The sequence below is a fragment of the Macrosteles quadrilineatus genome, unplaced genomic scaffold (genome assembly GCF_028750875.1).
Source record: "Macrosteles quadrilineatus isolate MER2022 unplaced genomic scaffold, UCM_ALF_1.0 Scaffold_3__2_contigs__length_128488019, whole genome shotgun sequence".
NCBI classification, from domain to species: Eukaryota; Metazoa; Arthropoda; class Insecta; order Hemiptera; family Cicadellidae; genus Macrosteles; species Macrosteles quadrilineatus.
The window spans coordinates 71,679,091-71,705,588 of NW_026542596.1; the positions used below are offsets into that span (position 1 = coordinate 71,679,091).

The window sequence follows — 26,498 nt, forward strand, 5'->3', positions numbered from 1 at the left end:
TAATTAATTAGTACTTCCCCAAGTTTTTTTTGTTTTTTCAAATGTACTCCTTGGGTTTTGGCTTTTATTATTTAAGACTCTTTGTGTCCAACCATTATGACAACCTCAACTTCGAGAGATAGTAACTTGGTAGCCGAGTTGTTATAGCGCTCGCCTAGAATTCATAGTCACCGGTTCAGTGGCGTAGCCAGGTTTGGAGCACCCTGGAGCAGGGATGGCCCAAGCCGAGATAGGGGGGGGGGGGGCGGTGTCCGAGCTTGACAGGGTGACGTTTACTTATTTGAAAAATAATAACTGTAAGCTAGTGTTTCTATGCAATCTAGACATAAACATTTTTAAAACATAAATTAGTAATTTGATTGGTTTTATTTCATTTAACCTATTTGATTAGGGTGTTTGAAAATAAAAACTATAATTTAAATTGAGTTCATTGGACGGAACTTATCCTTACTTAGAAATCTCCTCAAAACAGGATAGCTTCACCAAGTGCACGTAAACAGCGGGAACTGAGCAAAGGACACACATTTACAAATGGCGGGTAGATGTCGGTGACGTATAATCACTTAATTAGAAGAATAAGTATCTAAAGCATAATTGAACAGTCCTGTACAAACATAAATCCTTTCCTACTTTTACAGGATTTTTGACATTGTGTGACAACTATAAATCGGGTTTTGGCGGGCATATCAGCTTTAACTCAACTTACAACCTCACCACCCGCATACTTTGTAGAAATATTTTTAACCGAATTCATTGTTCATTATTAGCACTAAACACTACTAAAGAAACAGTGGTATATTAATAAATTAACAACTCGAATACCGGCGTGCGCGGCTTTATTAACATAACCTCACGAATCACTACAATATTCACTTATTTGACTGATCAGCGATCTCATAGTAATTATGTTGACAGATCGCAGCACTCAGTGATCGTTGTGGCAATAGTTAAAAGTTTCAACGGAGTCCCCCAACGCCCGTGTCTTCCTTGTTACAACTGAAAGACACTGCGCCAAATCCTCTTGGGCCATACCTCCTACCTCCCCTTCACCTTCCTTCCGCTCCAACCATGCTTGCCAACATAGTAAAAAAATAAATCCTAGACTAGTGCCCAGCACCCTCCTCCGCCCTCTAGTGCTTGCCGCCCTGGAGCGACTGCTCCACTCGCTATGAGAGAAGAATCACCGTCGTTATACAACCCCTTTCATATTCCATGAATACCGTGCTTAGGATACAAATAAATAAATATAACCTCAAGCATTATAATATAATTTTAAATATTTTTTTATGAAATGGCGACCATACATAGTGGGTATTTTAAGCCAAGTATGAATGGAGATGAGTGTAGGATGAGTGGCGCAATCTTGTAGTCTTGTTAGTGACTAAGGCCGACATTCCTTAGACACAGCTGTTAATTAATAGCCCATACAGCTAATGGCAACTAAGGGACCTACAATTTATAGTGGAATCCGAACCATATTTGTTTGCTTTGGTATATACGAATTAGTCTAATTATAAGGATAGCACTGCGGGTAGTCGTAGTACTCACTCGTGCGGACGTTAATCCACACCAGGGAGTATCGCATCCACAGTGCATGCCTATAAATATCCACAATTCGTGACCTCCTAGTAGCTGGATTACAGGACGACACCACCCCAATAATTATCAAGATAGTGAAAAGTCATATAAAATCGTTCAATGTCCCCATAAAGCAGTTTACCTCTTTGCACCACAAAGGAATCATTAGCGTCATATCACTCTAGGAGCATGAGAATGGTGATATCGAATAACATTTGATTAACCTAAAGGTCATTGTGATGGCTATTTGTCTTTAATTGTGACAATGACTTCATTCAGTACATATTGACCTTAAAGACAGTTTAGTGTTATGTAAAAAGAGTGCACTGTACTATCATTACTACAATGTTATTAACCGATTAAATACAGTAAAAAAAGTTTGTAGTTTTTCTATTCTTTTAATTTTAAACTATAACTGTCAGAAAACTTCAAAACCATTCACAGATCAAATTTTGAATGTTTTGACAGTGTTATTAAGGCTTCTGACAAAATTTAAATGTTCCTAAATGTCTTCTCAGGTTCATCTTTTTAAACCAGACTTCAACTGTTAGTTTTTTTCTAAAACATCAAAAAATATCAGTATCATAGTTGTTGTTTTTTAAGTTAAATGTTAAATTAATTGTGATGTGGAAAGCAAAAGGGGACCTCTTGTCGGCAATGCAAAATTTTCAGTACCGCCGATACAAGTAATTAAGGTCAAAAATATCGAAATTTAGGTTTTTATCGATTTTTATACCTCATTTATTATAGAACAGGACAGTATCGGTTAAAATATCGAATTGAAGATGTAAAAGGTCAAAATAAATCATTTTGTTAGCCTCTGCACGGTGTAATAAAAGGGACCTCTTGTCGCCCAATGTTATTTTGTCATAACGACAAGAGGTCCCATTTCCAATATTTACTTTATACACAGACTTTAGTCAAAAAAATGAATTGTCCTGCATTCTAGTGAAAATTTAGAGAACTACAACGAATTCAGTTTACTGAGAACAAAATATCTCACAAATTTTGCGGTCCCGACAAGAGGTACCTTTTCTTATCTTATGGAGAAATAACATGGGGCAGACAAGAGGTCCCTTTTCCAAAGTGCAATTTTTACGACATGCTTCGATAAAACAATGATTTTAATTAAAACTACTGTGAGTTAAGACAAAAATTGGTATTACCTCCAAAGAGGACATTATAAGATTTCTTTTGATACCAAAATCGTTTCTTAAATAGGAAAAATACAGTTTTTATGCGTATTTGAAATGTTCAAAATAGTTTTTCTCAAAATGACCCTTTTCCATAACAAAATTTCAAAGTCATATAACTTTAACAAAAAAAATCGTAGATGCATGGTACTTGCACCAAGTAATTCGGAATTTAATAAGGAATACAAATATATATATAATTTAAAATTGAAAATTCCCGACAAGAGGTCCCTATTCGCTTTCCACATCACAGTTTTTGTTAATATTCTAAGGATGTCATTGATGGGCTATATTTTAAAATTTATTAGTTTTCTGTGACAGTTACAAAAACTATGATTCTAGAACAACATAAAACCTGCATTTGATCACAATCTTGAATTACATTTTCCTCAGGAGGGTCTAACGATCCGATACTAAAAATTATTAAATATAAAATATATTAGGTAGCTTATTTACTTAAGGTGGGTTTTCCGAACTGTCAATTTGGGCTGTAGAATTGTGAACGCTAACAAGTACAAAACCACAAGTAGCAAAAGTACAAGAAAGTTATCATATAGGCAAGCAAGTAATTATTTATGTATCGAACACGCTCCTATACCTTCCGCAAAGATTCGTGGCGGCTGAGGGATTAGGACGGTCAGTTGGTGTCCCAGCCCCTAAATTAGCCCTCGCTCGAATGCTCTGGGTTTTGACCATGAGTCACTCACTAGGCTTAATGCATAGTTGGAAGAATTTTTGTATATCACCATAAAGTGTATTAAATAACACCAGTTTGGTAACCTGCGTCAAATAACAAGAACATTGAGCCCAAACACGAAATAATTGCGACGATATTAAGTATACATTTGGTTTTAAAATAATAGACAGTTTTCGTGTCGTGGTATGCTTAATATCATCGCAATTATTTCGTGTTTGGCCTCAATGTTCTTGTTATTTGATGCAGGTTACAAAAATTACGTTATTTAATACACATTATGGTGATACACAAACATTTTACCAACTATGCATTGAACCAGTGGGTGACTCATTGTCAAAGCCCAGAGCAGCCGAGCGAGGGCTAATTTAGGGGCTGGGACACCACCCGACCGTCCTAATCCTTCAGCCGCCACGAATCTTTGCGGAAGGTATAAGCAAAAAATAGACTACACCAGCTATACAAATTTTCAAATTGATCTACAACATTGAAACTGATATAACTGGGAATCGGCAACAAACCGGAAACTTGACAATAATCAAAGCATCCGCCTGAACATAAACCTGCAAAATACTGAAATGAAACAGAAGAAGAAATACCTCCCCCAACATAACTCCACGGAGTGTCTGTCCTTGTGTTACTAGCTCGACCCAACCACAATAAACGAGTAACGAGACGTGTGTACAAATACAATTGTTTTAAATATATATACTATTTTGTTATAGTTAGTGTGACAACATAAAAAAAGGACTGGAAGTTGCTACACAAGCTAGCAAAATGTGTATAGGATAATAGACAAACTACTGCAGTACTCACGAACAAAAGAGTAATACTTTAATGTGAATATTAACTGAGCGAGTCTTTTAGGCACTAAGTTTACTTTTCTGAACTCGGCCGCTATGAAAACATCAGTACTATTTGTGTTTTCAATATTGATGCCAAGAATATTCATGAAAATAAACAGTCATAGTCAATGGCTAAGAAACCTCACCTTCATGCAGGTGTACACTTAATTTAATCTGAAAAAGTGAAAAATACTGTAGTTTTGTAAAGGACAAGGTTTGCATTCAATTGACTCTTAGGCACATGAGCGAGACTGTTTCTATTGAAAGAATAATCAAGGCACATGGTCCCAGCACAAAACTGATAAGGTAATTTAAATGGAAACAAACTAAATGATAGCAATGTCATGTATTACCTGCTTCGTTTGCTTGTATGACTTCTTTTCCACTTTTCCAATCCTCATTTTGAATATTTTGGAGCCCCGATATCCGTCTATCCAGCTTGATTATTTCCATGTGTTTGAGTGCAAGTAAATTAAATACCTCAATCGTCTTTAGACTAGGTGTTGATTCCTAATCATATAAAAGTACATTAGAAGAGATTACAATTTCCATGAAGTACTGCATGTTACCATGAAGTACTTCATGTTACCATGAAGTACAGTTCCCCAAACCCATTGCCATATTACTGTATTAAAGTAATTTGAATATATTAAAATACTCCTGCCACAGCAAACCTACGGAATAAGCTAGTTTTCATTTGCCTGATTGGATTTTTACTGAAACATTTCCTTGGACATGTCAGTTTTATTCCCAATAGAAACAACATTATGTTTGGTCAGTACTTAGGTTATCTGCTACAGGGAATTCAATTACCGTAAGGGTTTTGTCTACTGAAATAGCTTAGTGTGAAATAAATTTGCCAAATGTTGTCATAATATACTAGCAAACTGTATCACTTAAATTATCCTCAATAAGTATAACGATGATACAATGTTCTGTAATTGTATCTTTGACACTTATGTATCAGCAGAGTAACACAAACTCGTAACCACTCACCTCTTAAAATACTACAAACACAAGTGTTTTAATACCCTTAAACAAAAGTTTAAGTTCTTGGGCTTATACCCACCTCAGACAACAGTTTACAATTGTCATCCCGTTTTCTACACTTCCACAGGGACACTTCGCATTCATTTTTCAATCTGATCAGTTCTTTCAGTTCTTTGACCAATCTCTCTCGCTGGTGCAACTCTAGTGTTTTTTGGCCCAAGACCCTTTCCAATTCGGACACTTGGTTACGCAAAGTTTTTTCAGAACTCTGTAGCTCTTTGATCTGAAATAAATTGTACATTCATTAATTATTATTGTTGAACAAGTTCCTACTCTTAAAGAATGGGAGAAATTTAAATATTGACTTGAGAAGATTAGATCATATCTATTTTGAACTAATCATTCTCACAACACCAGACAAAAAGATGACATTGTTAGACCTAGTATTAGACTTGATAAGTATTATAAGAGTTATAGTTCCCATCAAATTTTAATTTATAATAAACTGCCAACCACTGTCAAAATGTTGCCACCTAAGAAATTTACCAATGTTATTAGCAAGTGGCTCAAAGTTAAGGCATTTTATACCACTGAAGAGTACCTGAGCTGTGACACTCAAGACATTATCAATTGATTTGTGTTAATACTTTGACAACACCTATTGTATTGTATATTTAATGGTGAATAAATTCTTGATTCTTGAACATGGGAGCGTTTCATAAACTCCAAATTTCACAAACTCCAACGCTTAAAATATTAAATGAACAGAGCGGTTCATAACCTCCAAATTTCATAAGCTCCAAATCTATAACATTCAAATAATCACTGGTTCACAATGTCCAAGTTTTACAAACTCCAACGTTTAAATATTAAATAAACAGAGCGGTTCATAACCTCCAAATTTCATAAGCTCCAAATCTATAACATTCAAATAATCACTGTTTCACAATGTCCAAATTTCACAAACTCCAACGTGAAGATACCAAATAAACAGTGCGGTTCATAATGTCCAAATTTCATAACCTCCAACGGTACAGTCTGAGCCAGAAGTCTCTACAGTGGTTGCCACAGCTTATTAAACGGCCCCAAAACTCAATGTTCCGCTTCAAAATAACTCGACATTTAGCCTACTTAGACTTAAGTTATATGGTTGAAACTTCGTATGAGTGAAGTCAATAAGTCTATGACACTATTGGTTTTAATTAAAAGCTTAAAAGTTAGTATTTTCTATTTTAAATCTTCAAATAAAGTCGGTACTTTTAAATGAGTTTTAAAATATGACATGAAAAAGTTCGTCGGCTGCTACTTTTTTTATTTTTTGGTCAGGTAAGTTAAAAAACGGTGGATTTTGTAGCTAAAGAGTTGAACCTTTTGGATCATATTTTTTAAAATTTTTAGCTGGCGTAGTTTGGTTGTAATTTAAATTGTAATATAGGGGCTACCCGCCGCGCCGCGTGGCGTCATGCGGGCAGATTCTGCCTACAACGTCTGTAATACAGTTTAGATACTCAAATTTGGAGCTATACAGGAAAGTTACTAAACTAATTAGAAAAACACGGATTACGAGTCACACTCAGCTGTGTGACTCAAATATGTGTTAGCACATAATTTGCAAATCAAATTACATATTTATATTTTTAATAGCTTTAATTCAAGCTTTCAGCTGAGTTTCTTAACTGTTCCGTCTCTCAATTAAAAGCCATTACAAATATCGTAAGAGATTTTTTTTACCGATGAAAAATTTTAAAACATATAAATTTGTTTTATAAGTATATTTTCTATTAGCTGTTAAAATTTCATGATGATTACATCAGTAGTTTTTTTTGTTATGTGTAAAAATAGCCCTTTGTTAGAAAAGTGCCGAAAACCTTGTACTTTATTTATTCTACCTACCAAAAGGACGAGAGTTAAAACAACATAAAAAGGTAGAAACTAACATACATAAACGCAGAAATACATTTTTATAAATAGGATTTAACTTATTCATCATATTGTAGGTATACTGGTCAAGTTTCAATAAAAGTTCATACTCGAGTATTTACACTTTTTTACTCGACAGCAGTCTCGTTTTCTCCTTGCAACTTAATGTGGGTAGTTCAATAATGTTAAAGTTTTGACAAGGTGATAATTTATATTTGGATTTGCCTTTTCAGTGGAGAGTTAAGCATTGTATACCTTTTATTTACCAAAAAAATGCGTAATCACAAACAGTGGAGTCTTTGACTGTCGTATAAAATATTAAGGTATGAAGTTGTTGTTGTAACGATTATTGCATATTCTATTTAAAAATAATGTTCAATGTAAATAATTCAACAAGTTATTAGATAGGTACTTTTTATAGTTTTTAGTTTCTATTTAGCAAATTTCCCTATAAGGAAGTACAGTAGCTATTACCGTAGATGGCATGGTAAGACCTACGCCCGGGACCGATTTACTTTTAGATTTTGATGTCCCCAGAGGCCAAAAACACCATTCGTTAAAATTGTTATATATGTATATACTAGCTGTACCCGCGGGCTTTGCCCCGTTTAACTTCATAAGTATTCGCATGGCTCATTCACGTCCTGGTTGAAGTTCGTTCGCTACGCTCACTCACCTTTAGGTTGGAGCTCGTTCGCTGCGCTCACTTGCCTTCAGGTTCGAGCTCGTTCGCTGCGCTCACTTGCCTTCGGGTTCGAGCTCGTTCGCTGCGCTCACTTGCCTTCAGGTTAGCTCGTTCGCTACGCTAACTCGCCTTTTGGTTGGAAATTAGCTGTTGTCATAAATTAAAAAAAAAGAATAGTGCTGCACCCTGTTGGTAATCCTTGTAACTTTTATGCTATTGAACATCATAGAACATAACGACAGAACCAACTTGTTTAATTGAAACAGCTGTTAAGATTCATTAATTCCTTTTAAATATGAAAAATTATAAAGTTAACATGGGGAACTAAAGATCCTGCCCAAACTAATAAAGATTTCAAATAATGAAAAAGACTTAGCAAAACTACAGATCAGGGCCAGTCTTTTGACACTTTAATCATCGAAATCGATCCAAAAATGAGGGAGGAGGTCTGTTTACAAAAATCGGCTGTTAACTCTTGAAGCTATAAGATTTGGATAGCAATTTTCATTTTCTATTTTTGAACAGCGTATATTATTTGCCTCTCCTGAATCATTAAAATAAACTTGACAGTAACTACTCGATCGTTGTCTACATAAACACTAATTCCTTCACTTATGTTTGGTCTAACAATTCCAAAGTAAGTTGCATAGCAGAGCTGGCAAATATTATTCATCTCACCAAGTGAATGTGTATCTGGATGGGTATCTGTTAGACCAGGCCTCTCTTTTTCTACTATCCTCATACGCATAAGATATCTTATTATTATTAATTGTCTCGTTTTCAACATTTCTTCTTTGAACTTGAGGCATTTTCTGTTCTTCCAACAAAACTGATTAACTGTTTAACTAACTTGGTCTTAACCTACTGAATATTACAAACATTAATATTTACTCCCAAAAAGCTAATGAGTTTCTTTTGTTTTTTTGTTTTTCAATGTGTTCTATGTATTTCTTATGGGGAAAACCCGACCTTTGAGAGGGTCTCACGCCCTTAAGAGTAGGAATTTTAAAATTCTAAAACCTTATTGCAAAACTACACATTGAGACGAACCTTTTGACACCTTAAACGTTGAAATTGGTCCACAAATAAGGGAGGAGTTGCGTTAACAAAAAACGGCTTCACGTATTATATATATAGATAGATATAGATTTCCGTAGTGGTTAATTATTCATGAGATTTACTTTCTGGAGAGAATTTGTAGAATAGTGTTTTATTAACTGTAAGGGTTTCTGTAATATTATTTATAATATGTTACCTTAAATTATTACTTACATTTCATTACACAGTTTAACTTTAACTAGTCTGAATCTCAATTTTTCAGTGAATATAAATTAAAATGTATGCAGCACTTAGCTCGAATTGATTAGGGGTTTAGGTTGGATAAGAAAAAGTACAGTCCAGCAAAAACTTCGCACCACGGCCTTACTGGCGTTGCAGTCAAGAGGGAAGCTATCGTCAAGAGGAAACACCATACTTTGCAAAAAAATATATAGGCCTATTTTTTGTTTTGGTCAGAGAGGTTCTGTCTGTGGCTAAGTTGTAGCCAATAGTTTAATGCATAAAATAGCCTGTATTTTTTAATTTTTTACAAACAATGTTTCTGTAGATTGCTTAAACAGGTAGGGCAATTTAGCATTTTGCAACGTGTAGAAAGAAACTACAATCGTACGCGTGCCGTATGGACTAATGTTTAATTACCTAAGGACAAAATAAAAATTAATATATCTTTTACTGACTTAAAAAAAATGCAAAATCGGCATGTAAACTGCAAACTCAATTAGGCCTTTTACCATCACTAACTTTAACAACAAAACCAAGATACCAGAAAACGCTAAATAAAATTTTAACACAAATCACTAATTTCACTAATTAATTATGGATTCAATATTAAATGGAAAACTCCTGCTTTGTTTTTATTTCAAACACATTATAATGAGATGATATGTATTCTAAACGTTTCTGTAAACATTTGACGCCTACTTTAGTGTTTAATCAATATTTTGTTTAAAGTGGAATGACCTCAACGGCTACTCTGGAACTAACCTGAGAATTAAACTAAAAAATTTCGTAGAGACAATATATTTTTTCACTAAAGCAATTACTATGACAAGTGCCAGTGAGCGGGATTTATTAATTTTGTTTGGAGAAGGTTTTAACTAGGTACATTCTGTTTCTCAAAGGAAAAGGGGTTAAAATCATATAGACTAGCATGCATAGTATGAATAAAGTACAGGGAAAACCTATAACAGTAATATTTTGAGGTAGTTTCCTTTTCTTTATATGCTTGTCAATGTTGGAGAAACGTTATTTCGTGATTGGTTTCGACAAATGGGTAATCAAACCCTAACCATGCACTGCAGTGGCAAAAATGTTAGACGTGAGCCGTTGATTAGCTTTTTCAAATATAGATGAATATAAACTCGTTAAATGTTTTAAAATAAAATCATAATATATCCATTGAATATAACATGTAATACTATCTAACAACTAAATGGCTAAAGAGGATGAAGAAGCAAATAAATAGGTATTGTAATGTGGTCTCAACCATGGTCTCAACTATGAACCCGCTGAACGTTTCTATTCACCGTGTTCCCGTATCTAGGTAGGTTTGTCTTTTTTAGGTAGGTAAGTCATATTTATTTATATTGTAGTTATATTTGTGATAAAATGGAAAATAAAAAGTGTTACTTGACAAAATTTACAAAATTACTTATGAATAAAATTCCCAACCCCGTTTTCACACCCTCCTACCCAAGACCGGCACGAAAACCAGTGTAACTTATTTACACATATTAAGGGAGGGTTATTGAACAATTTGGCACTTGTTAGAAACTTTTATTATGGGTGTTCATGGGTTTCCTCCAGATAAAAAACAACTTTTTTTTAGAATTTTAAAAAAGAAATCACATTTACCCCTCAATATTACCTGAACTGTTCATAGTAGATAGGTATTGTATGGCATCATCTTGTTTGAAATTTAATATAGATTATTTTTGTATTTCATTATATTTTAAGAAAAACGCACCGTTTTCGAGATATTTGGAAAATAGCAAAAAAAGTCCCATTCCCCCCCTTTTCTTTTAACCCTCCTTCCCAAATCCGACACTCAAATCCGTGAAACTTTTTTATACATATTAAGGGAGGTTTATTGAACAATTTGGCACTCATTAGAAACTTTTTTTATGGGTGTCCATGGGTTTCCTCCATTTAAAAAACAACTTTTTTAGAATTTTAAGAAAAAAATCACATTTACCCCTCAATATTACCTGAACCGTTCATAGTAGATAGGTATTGTATGGTATCTTTTTGTTCGAAATTTAACGTAGATTATATTTGTAATTTGTTATATTTAGAGAAAAACTCACCGTTTTTGAGGTATTTGCAAAAAAGTAAAAAAAGTCCCATCCACCCCCCCTTTTCTTTTAACCCTCCTTCCCAAATCCGACACTCAAATCCGTGTAACTTTTTTATACATATTAAGGGAGGTTTATTGAACAATTTGGCACTCATTAGAAACTTTTTTTATGTGTGTCCATGGGTTTCCTCCATTTAAAAAACAACTTTTTTAGAATTTTAAGAAAAAAATCACATTTACCCATCAATATTACCTGAACCGTTCATAGTAGATAGGTATTGTATGGTATCATTTTGTTCGAAATTTAATGTAGATTATATTTGTAATTTGTTATATTCTAAGAAAAACGCACCGTTTTTAGGTATTTGCGAAAAAGTAAAAAAAGTCCTATTTTCACCCCCTCCCCCCCAAACCCGACACTCAAATCAGTGTAACTTTTTTTACATATTGAGGGAAGTGTACTCAACAATTTGGCACTGGTTTGAAACTTTTTTTTTTTGGATGTCCCGGTTTAGGTCTAATTGCACCGTACTACACATAAACTTAGAATAAGAGTAGTTTCTATTTTTGTTTCTATTATTTGGACCAGAACCAAATCTAGGGTAAAGTTTAGTCAAAGGGATGCATTTACACTAATTTAGTTTACCTTAACGAAAGGAGAATAAAAGTAGAAATAATAACTGGGCCAGGTCGCTAATTCAGTGGGTTTTACCAAGAACTTAAATTATCTCCACATTTCACGAAGACAATTTCCGAAATTACAATCGGGAAAGCATTTATATCAAAAAATTTTGTTAACTATAGACTACCGGTAAGCATTAAAATGCACAAACATACGCCTGTAAATTAGGTTACCATTCTTCGTAATGTAATGACATATTTGATGTAATATAATGATGATTAAATGCTAGAAACTCAGTTTCTATATCCCGCAAACTGATGCTGAGCCGGCCAAACTCCTAGCGCCAATGCCGCGCCAAGCGATTTTAGGCCTATTTTTAATCGCTTAAAAATGATACAAGCAGGCTCCGTATCAAAAAAAGCTTCAAATAAAAAATAAAATTCATACTTTGATCTAAAACTTTGCCGCAGGATTTTTTTTCCTGACCAAAAAATAAAAAAGTTCCTCGCTTACTACATTTTTCATGTTTTTTATGGTATTAAAAAACAATCATCTGTTTTAATTTGCCTAAATAAATTATAACAATTATGTTAAGGTAAAAACTAGCTACATAGTAATGAGCACTGGTTTTTTCAGAAAAATAATATATCAATTTGAAATTTTTATGTTAACAAATAAGTGCAGCAGAGCAGGTTGAGTGAATGTATGTTTGTGTAAAACAGAGAGGTTCATTCGGCCCGTCCGCCTCGGTATCCCGATTGACTTACGGCAGAGACTGTACCGTTGGAGCTTATGAAACTTGGAGGTTATGAACCGCTCTGTTTATTTGATATTTAAAAGTTGGAGTTTGTGAAATTTGGACATTGTGAATCGGTGATTATTTGAAAATTATAGTTTTGGAGTTTATGAAATTTGGAGGTTATGAAACGCACTGTTTATTTAATATATTATCGTTGGAGTTTGTGAAATTTGGACATTGTGAAACTGTGCTTATTTGGAAGTTATAGTTTTGGAGTTTATGAAGTTTGGAGGTTATGAAACGCACTGTTTATTTAATATTTTAGACGTTGGAGTTTGTGAAATTTGGACATTATGAACCTCACCCTTGAACATGTATGTGTTGTTTGTTGTTTAATTGACTGACACTAGCACTTTTAAATCTTTCAACGAATATTAAATTCAGTACCGGGTTCGCCATAAGGCTATATGGCTTAGCAAAAGGGAACCAGAGCGTTTTGTGTAAAAAATTTTTATGGGTCTGTTTCTAAAATTTATGATTTGCCTTGATCATGGTAATGATGTCCCATGGCCCCGGGAGATGTTAACGATTTTGCCGCAATCGTGGGAAGTCCCACCAAAGAAGCCGCTTGGGTTATTCTGGTCTAGACCCGCAAGTAGGCCTACCATAAATTCAAAACTCCATCAGTTGAACCAGCAATAAAAAATATACAAGGGAGTATGTTTAATTCCTCTATTAAGGTCCTCTATTAAGGTTGTAAGTACTAGTAGTTGTTGAAGTTATTTGACTCGATTCCATACATGTTCTTTAACGGAATAAAGGATAATTTTATTTTATTTGATACCTGGTTATTAAATGATGAACACTTGTTATTACACTTCTTGGTCAACTTTGTAGCATAAGATAGTAATTTTTCTTCTCTGTTGGATCTGTAAAAAAATAATAGAAATTTGTACTGACTTCATAGCGTGTGTTGGAAATTGAAGGCTGCAAATAACAATTCAAACAATCATTTATATCTCTGTATGTGAATGATCTATAGGATGTAGTACAAAACTTGTCCTGGACGTCTGAAATCAATCCACCAATGGCTTTTTTCTCTACCTATGTGGTAAAAGTGTTGGGAAAATGTTGATTGTAGATCAATGTGTTTAAGAGTATTGGAGTTTACCATTGGCCATGTTAGTCTTTGAGACATCCCTTTAGTTAGATATAGTTAGTAGATCTCTCACACAGTCACTTGATAAGCTACATTTCCTTCTTTTCTATTTGCCTGATCTGACATTACTGGATGCCAAATGCCCTCATTTTGCAAATGTACACCTATTTTACACATTTTTCAATACACTTCTCTGCAAACACATCTGAATTGGACCCCTCCCAACAGAAAATTTTCTTTCACATTGTTTCCGACTACTTAGACTATTTGTCACGTAGAAGGGGAACCGGCTACAATAGTAGTGGAGGAAAAAGTACACCTTTAACATTTAAGAGTAACAATGTTTTGCAGACATTTTACCATGCTGATGTATCTTCTATGACAGTTAGTTATCAAAATGTTTTAAAGGTTAGGTTTTAGTTATTAAAAAGGTTTGGATACAATGTTTTTAGCATGGCCAATAAAAATTGTTTATTAATAATATAAAAAAGACTGTGCAACAATTTAATTAAATATTTACTAAATAATTTATTTAATGGCTCATTAGTGCACTCACTTGTCCCTGATCATATGTTCAAGGCGGTTTATTTTTTTCCTAAATTCTTGAATCTGAACATTTCTTCTATCAGCACCACTAACTAGATTTTTCATTAATTCCACATTGCTTTTATGATCTGACAATTTCTATGAGCAGACAAATCAGAATTAATCGTCTATAGTTAGTTTAGCATTAATAACTCAAATACAAATCCTACTAATTCCTACTAATATTATAAATGAGAAAGTTTGGATGTTTGTGACAAGTGAACGCCAAAAATACTGGTCGGATTGGGCTGAAATTTGGCATGATGATAGCTCACATTCCCGATTAACATATAGGCATATTCTTATTTCAAAAATCCTTTCGGGCTCCGCCCCAGTGGCTCTGGAGTTTCCCATGTTAACCTTATGAGAAATGGAATTATTGAATCTTAACAGCTGTTTCAATTAAACAAGTTGGTTCTGTTCTATGATGTTCAATAGCATTAAAGTTACAAGGATTACCAACAGGGTGCAGCACAATTACTGTATTTCTTTTACATTTATGACAACAGCTAATTTGCAATCAAAAGGTGAGTGAGCGTAGCGAACGAACTTCAACCTTGAGGCGAGTTAGCGTAGCGAACAAGCTAACCTGAAGGCAAGTGAGCGCAGCGAACGAGCTCCAACCTAAAGGTGAGTGAGCGTAGCGAACGAGCTCCAACCTAAAGGGGAGTGAGCGTAGCGAACAAACTTCAACCAGGACGTGATTGAGCCATGCGAACGAGATAATCTTGAAAATTAAGAAGTTAAACGGGGCAAAGCCCGCGGGTTACAGCTAGTAGTAATATGTATTGTCATTTGTCATAAGAATATTTATAAATAAAAATCATTTCAATGGGTGCAATTGGATTGCTACAATATTTACCCAACAAGTACACCCGTCAGTGATCTCATAACCACCCAGAGGATCCTGGGATAGAGCGACCATGGCTGGAATTCCCGTTAAATAAAAATGAGCCTCTCTGCCCTAAACATTTCTGAGAGCTCGGCCCCTTGAAACCCATGGACTCTGCACCTAAGGGCACTGGAGTAGCATGGGTGGCGTGAGAAACCAAACTACCAAGAGTACTCATAAACTCTTAAACTTAAGCTTAAAATTGACTTGAGCTAATCTGTTTTTGCTGGATAAATTATGTTTCTTGCCTTATTTTCGCATAACGTCTTCTTTGGCTGCAATAAATTTATTTCTGCAATCAGTTCTTTTATCTTCTTGTCTTTGTCAGCAACCTTCTTTTCCAGTTGAGTTCTAAAAACGTTAACACTTTTTTGTAAGATATATTACTTACGTCAATAGCTCAAAATACTGTATGGTGAAATTCAGAACATGTTTTGACACAACTGTGTCATCATCAGCTGAGCACTAATTTTTTTATCAAACACAGACATCTCATGGATTACTTTGACCCATGAATATAAGGTCAATGCGCATACATATTTCAAAATTTTCCCTGAACCCCTCCTCTTCCCTGGTAGGTTTTCCATACCCCTCAGACCACTCCAATTTTTCTCTTTTGAAACGCCCTTCAATATCAATATTGATACATGACTCTTATTTATTGTTTCTTGCCTCAGTGCAATAACTTAAAAAAATGGGTATGCTTATTTTTACTTTGAACCCTTAGTATTTTAACTTTTAACTTAGTTTATTTTAACAAACGTTTTCTGCACTGAAAAACTATGTAGCATACGATAATTGGTAATTCAAATAGCCATCAGAAAACCAAAATTAACAAATCAGCAAAAATAAAATTATTTCTATTTAAATTTATGAATAGCCCTTGAGTTTGGGCTGAATCAATTAACAAATACCGAAATACCAACTAAGCAATAAGTTAGAACATATACCTTTCCTGCAAACTGTTTTCGAGAGCAGCTTTCTTGTTTGCCATGACATTTTCGTATTCTTTTAATTTCTTTTCTAATGACAATTTGGTGTTTTCACCCTCCTTTAGTTGTTGTTTCCTTGCAAAAATACAAAAAAGTAATTAGTCATTGGTGGGGGAACAATATATAATTCACCTTTATAAAATTTAAAGAATAATATTTCTTATATGAATTTAGCGTTTTTTGGTTTGAAACTCTTGAGTAGGCCACAATCAAGCAGGTGGTAGAGCAGTTTAGGCTGCAATGTAAGTAATTATTAGTTTCTAGAATTAACACACCAAGCTCTAACAGCCATCAGTTTGGTAATTTAATTATTAGTCTACAAAAAGGGTGATCGAGACGGTCTTGCCAGTTACAGGCCGGTCTCCATAGTGCCTGTTCTGGGTAAAGTCATTGAAGCCATATCATTCCAACCGACACTGTTATATGGAGATGAACAGCTTAACATCAGATGGGCAGTATGGTTTTAGAAAAGAGGCGTCCACCACTGGTGCATTTAAGATGTTATCTGACTTGGTTGATGAAGGATTTGAGCCTAGGCATCAGATGGTCTCCGACGAGGGCACAACATCCAAACCCTAGAGCGTCAGGTACGACGTTCCTCAGGGATCGATTTTTGGCCTGCTGTTCCATAATGAAGTTATCCATTATGAAACTCTTTAAACCCCTGGCGTAAATTTAGCCGGTTATGGCCAAGCGAGCAATAATCTTAAAGGATTAATTTTATAGTTTAAGAATTTTACTCATAATAAACTTACAGTTTCAAAACACAGTTTTGTGATTCAGCATGTTTTTTCAATAGATCTTCATATTTTTTAGTTTCATTTATATCTTTTGTTTCCAATTTTTTTACACTCTCTTCAAGTTTTCTCCGAGTAGTTTCAACATTCTCACTTCTTCTCTCCAGCTCTGAGAATTTCTTTTCAATAAGCTTGACAACTTTTCTCAACTCAAATAGCTTCTTTAGTATTTCCATCTTAACAAAAGATTTTACATAGTGAAATGTTTGCAATATTAGTAAAAAGCTTTCCAGATAATGGTACTATGAAAATTTCTCTCTTAATTGCAAAATAGTGTGCCTTTTGAACAATTAAAAGCATCAGGAAACATATAGCAAGTACTTAAGGAAATACTTATCATGTGTTTTAATCTATCTTGCAAAAATATCAAATCCTTGTAAAATATGTATTTTGCACACACACACAGATTTATGAACGCAAACAACGTAACAAAATAACATTGCAGACTTTAAGTACAACTCTTGTTGCTTATAAGTATAACATCAACTTCCAAACAAACTGTCCACTGTTTATTTGTTCATAAATAACCCCCCCCCCCCTACCACCAATCACTGCTGCTAATCTGCAGACTAAGAAAATTTACATTCACCTCATTGGATTATAAAATATAAAAATTTGCCAAATTTGATCAAAACACAGTAGAACTCTTCATATCCGACCTTGGTATAACCATTGCTGTGGTCGCGGGTGAATACCTTTGTCACCGAGCTGTCAAATATTGTATGAGAGACAAATTGCTAAATTTCATTATATTAAGAGTTTGGATTTCCATTTGGAAAAACTCAGTTTTTAACCCATAAAACTTGGTTTCCATCGTCCGATCATGCTAATTCAAGAACTTGTTCAAAATAAACATAAGTTTTACTTGTTTGTTCTACATTTCATTCACACACACACACAAATATATATTATACCATAAGACCTAAGGTAATAGTTTATTTTTACAGTGGAAATTTGCTAGAATGTACAAACCAATTGAGAATGTAAACTATAAGCTGTTCTCTGGATGGTATTATTTCAAATCAAACTATAATTTACCTGATTCTTCTCCATTTCTTCTGTCTTCGATTTCTCCAGCTCAATTCTCTCTATTGCAGATATGAACTTCTTATCAAGCTCTGTATTTTCTTGCCCAAGAATGGCCAACTCCTCCTTCAGCCTTGATTCGTTCTGTTCAGAAGTTTCCTTGAGATTACAATGATTTATTTTAAGTTCCTTGTGTTCTTTTATCAAGGATACTACATCCTGTATCAAAACTTGTATTACTTTCTTCTGCTCTTCTTCTATTTTGAACAACTGTCTTTGAAATTTTTCACCTAAAAAATATGAGATTAGCATAGTTAACACTAACAACATGCTAGTGCACTAGGCATGCACTGTGGATACAATACTCCCTAGTGTGGATTAACGTCCACACGAGTGAGTACTACGGCTATCCGCAGTACTATCCTGATAATTAGACCAATTCGTATATATCAAGGCAAAAATGTGGTTCGGATTCCACTATAAACTGTAGGTCCCTTAGTTGCTATTAGCTGTATGGGCTATTAATTAACAGCTGTGTCTAAGGAACATGTCGGCTTTAGTCAACAAGATCGTGCCACTCATCCTACACTCACCTCCATTCATACTTGGCTTAAAATACCTACTTTGTATGGTCGCCATTTCATTGACAAGTATTTAAAGTAAAGTACTAGTGACCGGTGTATGGAAATTCAGTATAGACTGCGTTTAGTGTTATTGATATGGGATTAAAAAGACCCTCTGAAGATGCCACACAAGGTGCAGAAATGCACAGTGTGACATAAACATCTTACCTGCAAGAACTCAGGCAACACCAAAGATATTTAATTTCATTCCAATTTCAAGCTGATCAAATAAGATTTACCTGGACTTGGTAATTCCTCCAGAAACTTGTGGATGACGGACTTCCAATCCATCTTAGATCCATGCAGGGGTAGTAGGGTTGTTGCCTTTTCACTGACAGTCGGTTTTGTTACAATCAAGTCGCAAATCAGCATACGCCACATTTCAGAAACTCTTTCTATTTGTCTCTCAAAATATGATAAGAGCTTTGGTGCACCTTTTAAAAGAAAATGCCATCAAAAGTTTGTTATCATTGGAATTCTAACGTAAACTTACTAAATTATTTGTGCTGAATATGTTAGGCCAATCAAGAAATAAACAATTCTCAGGATTAAAACAAATTTCAATAATTAAAATATTCATACCTATCAAGCTTATCAAAATCTGAAGAATCAAAAAAACAATCTTGTAATTTTACGGAATTAACATAAAAGCTAAGTTGATAGCAATGGAAAAGTATTGATGTAACTTGGTAGCCTACTTACTTTCTTTAAACAGACAGCTTTTAGGCTCTTCCAAAATACTAAGAATGCCTTCTTTTTGAAAAATACGAATACCATCAGCAGCACTTGGAACCAATGAAGGCTGATAACTTTCAAATTCATATTGGGAAGTTAAAGAGTGCTTCTGTAAAATGAACAAAAAAAATAATAATCAGAGAGGCTTTTTTATTTAGAGTATCCTAGGTATTTTTAAAAATCCTGGTAGGGTACTCAGGGTTTCTTTTGTATGAAAATTTACAGACGCTTTTAAGGGAAAGCAGTACAAACCCCCAAATTTTTTATTGATAGGATGGGGATCAAACCAATATCATTACAACCACACCAAAGCCCAAGAAACTAACAGAGCTGAGTGGTTATAGTGCTCGCCTAGTAATCAGAGGTCCTGTCTTATAAAACAGCTGACTTATTCAGTAACAATGCTACAAAGATCATCTCACTTCACTCTACACCCATATTTGGGTTGAAATAGGCCTATGCACATATGTGGCATCCCCTCTCTTAATTGGTAGTAATTCCTTAAATTTGTAGTGAGTGTGTAAAGAAAGGTAATTTATTCTTACCTTCTTTTCCAGCTTATTACTTCTAAGAGAGTTTCCTTTGATCTTATGATCCCCAGGAGGTTCTTCAACTACAGAATTTCCTTTTCTTCTGTGATCCAAGAGACCGTTCAAATGGTTTCTTTTAGTAATTAGAGAGAGAGGTGTACTGTTATCAATCTTGGGTTTTATTTTTGAGTACTGGTTTCTGCAACTGTTTGTGGAAGGTAGAGAATGTGCTCGGAGAGGACTCTTGCAAGAATTTTGTGACAGTTTTTCTCTAAATGTTGGATTTCTAACATTCACATTACCAAAGCATGAGGAAGTAGTCTTGAAACAAGCAGAGGAACAGCTTTTTGAACGAGGTTCTCTTCTTACTCTAACATAGGGCACTACAACAAATAAAGCTCCAGTAAAAATTAATGCTTGGTTTCCAGTTTGCCTGGTTAATTTAGCTTAACCCTTTGAGTGCCGCAGCATCTACATAGTAGACGATATGAAATATGCATAATAAAGTGTCAGCATCTACATAGTAGACGATCATAATTTAATAAATAGTTCATATAGTTTGTTTTTTTAACCTGTTATTGGCTGTATCGTATTCTCCAAGCTCCAAACTATCGATGTTTGATATGATAGTTAAAAGAGATTATAAAAAACAGTGTCACATACCTTTCAATAAGAAAATCCAACATTGGAAGGTAACAGGGGGAATGGGGATTGGGTGAGCTCACCACGCTGAGGGACACACAAGAAGTTCTTGAGGTTCTGATGCACTGCACACACTCGAAAGGGAGAATTTAGTGTTATTAATCACTGATTTAAGAGAAAGAAGTTTCAATGTGGGGACACTTCCACCACGAGGTGGTCAAAAGACCGAGAGATTGCCATAAAAACGGCGCGGCGCGGCACATACGTCCGAACGAGGAAGGTTTTAGACGCTAACTGAATAAAATCATGGTGGGGAAATTTTAATTTTCCATGAGAGGGAAAGAGACAGAGATAGATCACGCCATATGACGTAGGCATCGTATGATTTTAAGGAGAATGTGGGGAAGGGAATTGCTGTTGTGATGTGTGTGTGTGTGAGTGGAATATATTTTATAGACTTAGACTAAATAATTAACATACAAATAAATGTTAAAAACCTATGCACACTGTTAATTAAATGTTAATAAAATTAATGATTAGTTATGAGACTACTAATTACGCTATTTACAAAACTGTACTGAACAATCGATTTATACAGGTTTTTCAATTTTACTGTCTCCTTGGGAGTCATGGGCTTTACAAGAAAAAGGTGACACAATCATAACAGCTGTCAGTACTAGCGGCAGACAGCTACGCAGTTTAGTTAGCTGTTTTGTTTACACCGTGAGTTCTCTGTTTTCACTAAACTTATTTGAAACACTTTATTATAAGTTTATAAGTATTTTAGTGACTTTTGTTTTAGTGTTAGAGTATGTGAGAAAAGTGAATTGTAAAAGAAGTAGTAAACCAAAATCGAGATTTGAGCAAAATTTACTTTTGTAGTGTTTTGTTTGCATTGCGTTAATCATGTCATATTTTTTATAGTAAGATAACATAGTATATATGATTTTAGATCAGATTTTCATTCTCTTTCTTGTGGTATAAATAAAAAAGTATAACTAAAAAAAATATATAAAAATGTTGTATACGAGTGAAAATTTAAAAACGTACGTTTTCTTGTCCCTGGCCTTTTACTTCGTAGATACTGGATTTGTAGTTTATTATTATGTGTTTTAATATTTTTTGGGACGGGGGCAACATGTTACACACATTTATTTGGTTTTAAATAGGTTCTAGGTATTTTTTTCGTATTTTTAAAGTCTCGAAATTCACGACCATGACGTGTCCCTAGGGTACATTTTCCAACTTTCACGCTGTTTTTAGACTAATTATTCATGCCGAAATATATAAAGCCATATTTTTATGTCATCAATGGTTATTAAACTTACAAAAAAAAGCATATTATAATTTTTATTGTCATTACAAACTGACTACCATGACAAAATAAGTCTATCCCTCGATTTGGCGTCACGACCATTTGGGAAAAATTTTCAACTTTGGAGCATGACTGTGGCAAGCCTGGCGTCGATGGAGTCAGTTGGTTTTAGAGACTAGTTTCGGGGTGAACGTCAGGATTGTAGTGCCGGTCGTTTCGAGTTGAAAGGAGGAATTACAAGATTAATAAAGGAAAGATTATGTTTTTTGTAATTTTGGTGTGTCCATGACCGTACGTAGTCATTCGATAAAGTAGACATGGTGTTAATTTTTGTTTATAAGATATTTCAATTGCTAGATTAACCTAGAAGTCCACTTTGTATCCTCGAACATGAGGTGCAGGGCTACCACCAGAACAGAGCCAAATAACACGTAATTTCACGACCAAAGTTTCACGACCATCACGGGTTTTTTCACGACCAATCCAGCCTTATGGATTATAGTGTGTTTGGTCGTGACAATAACTTTAATATAATTGTAAATTGAACAGTTTTGTTCAATTGAAACACATATTTTTATTATACCGGTAACTAACAGGATAATTGAAGGATTGTTTAGAAAGATTTAGATTATTCCAGACAATTCACGACCGTACCGCTTGTCCCTGACCATCACGTTTATGATTTCTATCATAAAAATTTCAAAAATTAAAATATCGTCATATTTCAATGTTTTATACACAAAAGAAGCACACCTCTATACAAACATAACGATTTTTCGGGTCTCAGGTAAGTTTTTTCGGAGTTATACAAACTTAAAAAGATTTTATTGGCTTTTTTTTCAATTTTTTGAGTATTTTTATTTTTTTCTAGAGAGACCAAATATACCAAAAGCTCAGTGACCTTTTTATTGTATAATGGTCATAAAAGTAAATTAGTTTAAAGCAAAACATAGTTATAAAAATAATATTAACTATTTTTAATATTCATTTAAACGTCCGTTATGGTCGTGATAGGATTTTGTGTTTTTCCACTAAAGATGCTCTTTTAAAAAGAAACTACCTACCAAAGATATTGCGTTACCATGGACATTTTATGAAACTTCAAATGTTGATGAAATAAAAAAAATAATAAAAGTTTTGAAAAAAGGGGAAAAAAATTTGCAAAGTGCTTTTCCTGAAAACGTACGTTTTTAAATTTTCATTCATACACAAAATTTTACTTCAAACTTTAAATTTATATTTTTTTTATGGTATCGTTATAATTTTATTTTTTATAAAGCAAACTTAATTTCAAACTGTATCACCATAATTAATATGTTCTCCACTTAATAACCAACAAAATATAAACAAAAATATTAAAATTCGTTCAATAGCCTAGTTATTTTTTTACAATTTTTTCCCCAGATGATTGCAATTTTGTAGGCTTTTGCCCGGCATTTTATGCATATTAAATGGTGAAATGGCGGTGGCACTCAAAGGGTTAATTAGTGCTTAACTTTCTCAAGCTCTAATTTAGAACAAGGGAAAATAATCAGCTAATTTTCCTTTGCTCTCCACTTGGCCAATATGCGCATCAGGGCATTTTTAGACATCTCCACACGACTGGCAGACATACGATCAACATATTTTACTGCAGTCGCAGGAGACGATTACAATGTCTACAGAACCGCGGCAGATACAATGTCATGATGTCTACTTAATCGCAGGAAATGATCAGAATTATGCCGCGATCGTGCAAGACAATGAATGTCCACACAACCGCGGGAAAAGATCAGAATATTGCTCATTTGCGGAAGACGATGATGATCTCCACACGACCGCGGGAGATAATTACCATTTTGCCACGATTGCGAGAGACGATTACTATGTCCACACGACCGCCGGAGATGGTATAATGATGTCTTTACGGACGCAAGGGATGATCAGAGTTTTACCATGATCGCACAAAACGAAGATAAGTTTTGTTTCTTCGTCACAAAACTGCGGGAAAAGGTCAGAATTTTACCTCATTAGTGGTAGTCAATGATAATCTGCTTAGACCACAGGTTATGTTAATATTGCCGCGATAATGAAAGACGATAATTATGTCTGTGACACGTTCGCGGGAAATAATTAACATTTTGCCGCAGTTGCGGGTGACGATTACAATGTCTACACGGCCGCAGGAGACAATAAGTTAATGATGTCTACACTGCCGTGAGGGATTATCAGAAGCAGAAGCTTACAGCAATCCAATGTACCACCATAAACTTTTTTTATTACCTATCCAATTTTTAGGTGCCCCCTAAGAAATCCAATTTTCTTGCGAACTAGGCACATGCCTATTCGGTAATTGGCCCTGGCTCAGGAGCGTGTTTGGCTGTGTCTCAAACAAGAAGCTTTTGAGCGTGCACCATAAAATGGTACAACGATGGAGTCGAATATTGAATATATATAAGTTAAGTTTTGGCATAGGCATAAGTGTAAACAACTAAGGTACACAAAGGGATAAGTTAGTAGGTAGCCTGATCAATTAGGCCTACCTGGCTTTGGAATATTGGATTTCAGTTCTGATTTTGGCAATATTTTTGTTCTGAGGTTTCCTGGGTGGTTTTCCTTGTAGATTTTTTTAGCATTGGATGAGGTTGCTGATGAGGATTCCATTACTTAAGTACAGCTGAAAACAATAGATTAAAACATATTAATTAGATACTTAATGGAAATGTTTAGAACCCTAGGTTTCTAGATGAGTATGCTAACCAGACGTCTGTCCGAGATTCACATCAGTGTCAAGCCCTCTTACTTCTTTTAAAACTTTAATAAAAAATTTAAGAATAAAAGATGGTCACTATATGGTCAGTGATGGCTTGTAAGTAGGCTATTCTGGTGACAGCATCTGAGTTTACAAGGCCATTAGGCACCAAAACTGAAAATAATAACATTTTTTGCTGCTATTAAAGACATGGAACAAGTAATAAAGTTAGGTTTAAGACAAATTGGTTTTAAGCGGCCTCTACAGTGCTTATACTGGCAAAAAGGTTAGGCTATATAAGTAGGTAAGTTATTGTGTAAGACTACAATTGTTTTTATAAACCAGAAACCAATTATAATTCTTTAGAGGATTTATACCTCTATAAGTTCATTGAATTTCCCTGAATTTAGAATACGGTACACACTTACTTGTATTTAACTTGTTAATCTCAATGCGCCTTTTAATCACCAATCAGGGTAAAAGTAATTTGAAAATGAGGTAGGCCTAGGTACATTACATTTATTTACATAGGTAACTTTAACTTTTGCAAAATACGAGTTCACTTTTCCAATTTAACACGAAACTAAACAAAATATTTAGTATTTACTAATGAAACGACACCAAACCAAAGTAATTTTGTTGTTATAATTTACATCAGCACTAGGACATCATATGATCGATCACAACAATAAGATAAACGCAGATAAACGTCAACTCAACTCAAGATGCGTGGAGTAAAAGAGGTGGGCCAGACAGAGCGCGCCCCTCTCCCCCCCTAGCCCATCGGACTGAGGCAGTGACGTCACTGCAGTCCTCGAGCCGCTACTCACAGCCCGTACACAACACTTTCAGATGTTGTTTTGCGCTGTTTACGCCAGTTTGTACTACGCAATTGTTAAAATTGGTTTTGCTTGGTTTTAAATATATTAATATGTTATTCCTTATTATATTACTACTCAAATATTAGAGCATTGTTGATTAAATTGATGTCCATTTCTGCAATTGTTGTTATATCACTAAGGATCTACTCTGATCCGGTAAATAGCATCTAATTTTATGATCTATATATTTTTAGGATAGCCTACTTAACTACAGTTGTTCATGAATATATCAGTAACTAAATTAGATACCCTTAACATTTTTCAAATTATTATTTAAATCAAACAAACATTGTTCACTATACAGATATACAAAATGAAAGTAGCTTTTGGTAATGTACAATCATCATTAGAATAGTGTAATTAGGAATGGAGATTTATATTTTTATGAATGGAAAGAAAACACATTTGAAATAAAAACACTTTATTTACAAAGTGTATCTCTCACCATTGGACATGCAATCAGATATAAACACATTGAGTTGTAGAGTTCTTGAAATCTTTACTTACTCTTAAATTTAGTACTGACAATGACGTTTCTTAGTTGATTGTTTTTGATTTTTTGTTGCTGTTCATTTGTTTTTGCCTGATTAAAAAAACTTCAATATCATTAGACTCTACTATTCTTCTTTGAGCAAATAGCTCAAGACGGTCTAGAGGTAAACGATGAACTTTATGGCGTAATGGCTTAATGTCTTTACTTTCTTAACAGGGTCATTTATTCATATCAAAACGTTTTAAATAGGCCTAGGTAAAATACCTATTTAATTTTCGATTTTAAAAATTCCTTTTCCAAACTCTCAATTTTCATTTAGCCTACATCGTGGTGTTTTATTATTACAACACAGCTTGCACAACTTTTTTGTTTCCCCGGTAAAGTTTTCTCAATTTTCGTTTTGTAGAACATTCCTCCGCATCACTGCGATAATACTGTGTTCAGTAGACACATGTTTGATTCAGGGCTCACGAATG

General features: G+C 34.4%; 1 protein-coding gene across 1 annotated transcript; it reads right to left on the reverse strand.

Annotated features, from left to right (window-relative positions):
• Nucleotides 1–1,962: 1,962 nt before the first annotated feature.
• Nucleotides 1,963–25,087, reverse strand: LOC128990080 (myosin-6-like). Its single transcript, XM_054412314.1, has 14 exons — nucleotides 25,077–25,087; nucleotides 24,440–24,573; nucleotides 19,976–20,343; nucleotides 19,398–19,539; nucleotides 18,935–19,129; nucleotides 18,085–18,362; nucleotides 17,005–17,222; nucleotides 16,208–16,324; nucleotides 15,506–15,608; nucleotides 14,337–14,464; nucleotides 13,466–13,550; nucleotides 5,380–5,583; nucleotides 4,664–4,820; nucleotides 1,963–2,136 (listed from the first exon to the last, which is right to left on the reverse strand). The coding sequence occupies exons 2-14, from the start codon at nucleotides 24,558–24,560 to the stop codon at nucleotides 2,126–2,128; spliced, it is 2,127 nt and encodes a 708-aa protein (XP_054268289.1). The 5' UTR covers nucleotides 24,561–24,573; nucleotides 25,077–25,087; the 3' UTR covers nucleotides 1,963–2,125.
• Nucleotides 25,088–26,498: the final 1,411 nt, after the last annotated feature.

Excerpts from the sequence above, each read along its gene's own strand:
- LOC128990080 (XM_054412314.1), bottom strand. The coding sequence starts at position 24,560 with ATGGAATCCTCATCAGCAACCTCATCCAATGCTAAAAAAATCTACAAG. Across the intron at positions 13,551-14,336 it reads GAACATATGATCAGGGACAA|ATCCAACAGAGAAGAAAAAT; the intron begins GTGAGTGCACTA and ends ATTTTTTTACAG. Across the intron at positions 5,584-13,465 it reads GTTCATCATTTAATAACCAG|ATCAAAGAGCTACAGAGTTC; the intron begins GTATCAAATAAA and ends AATTTATTTCAG.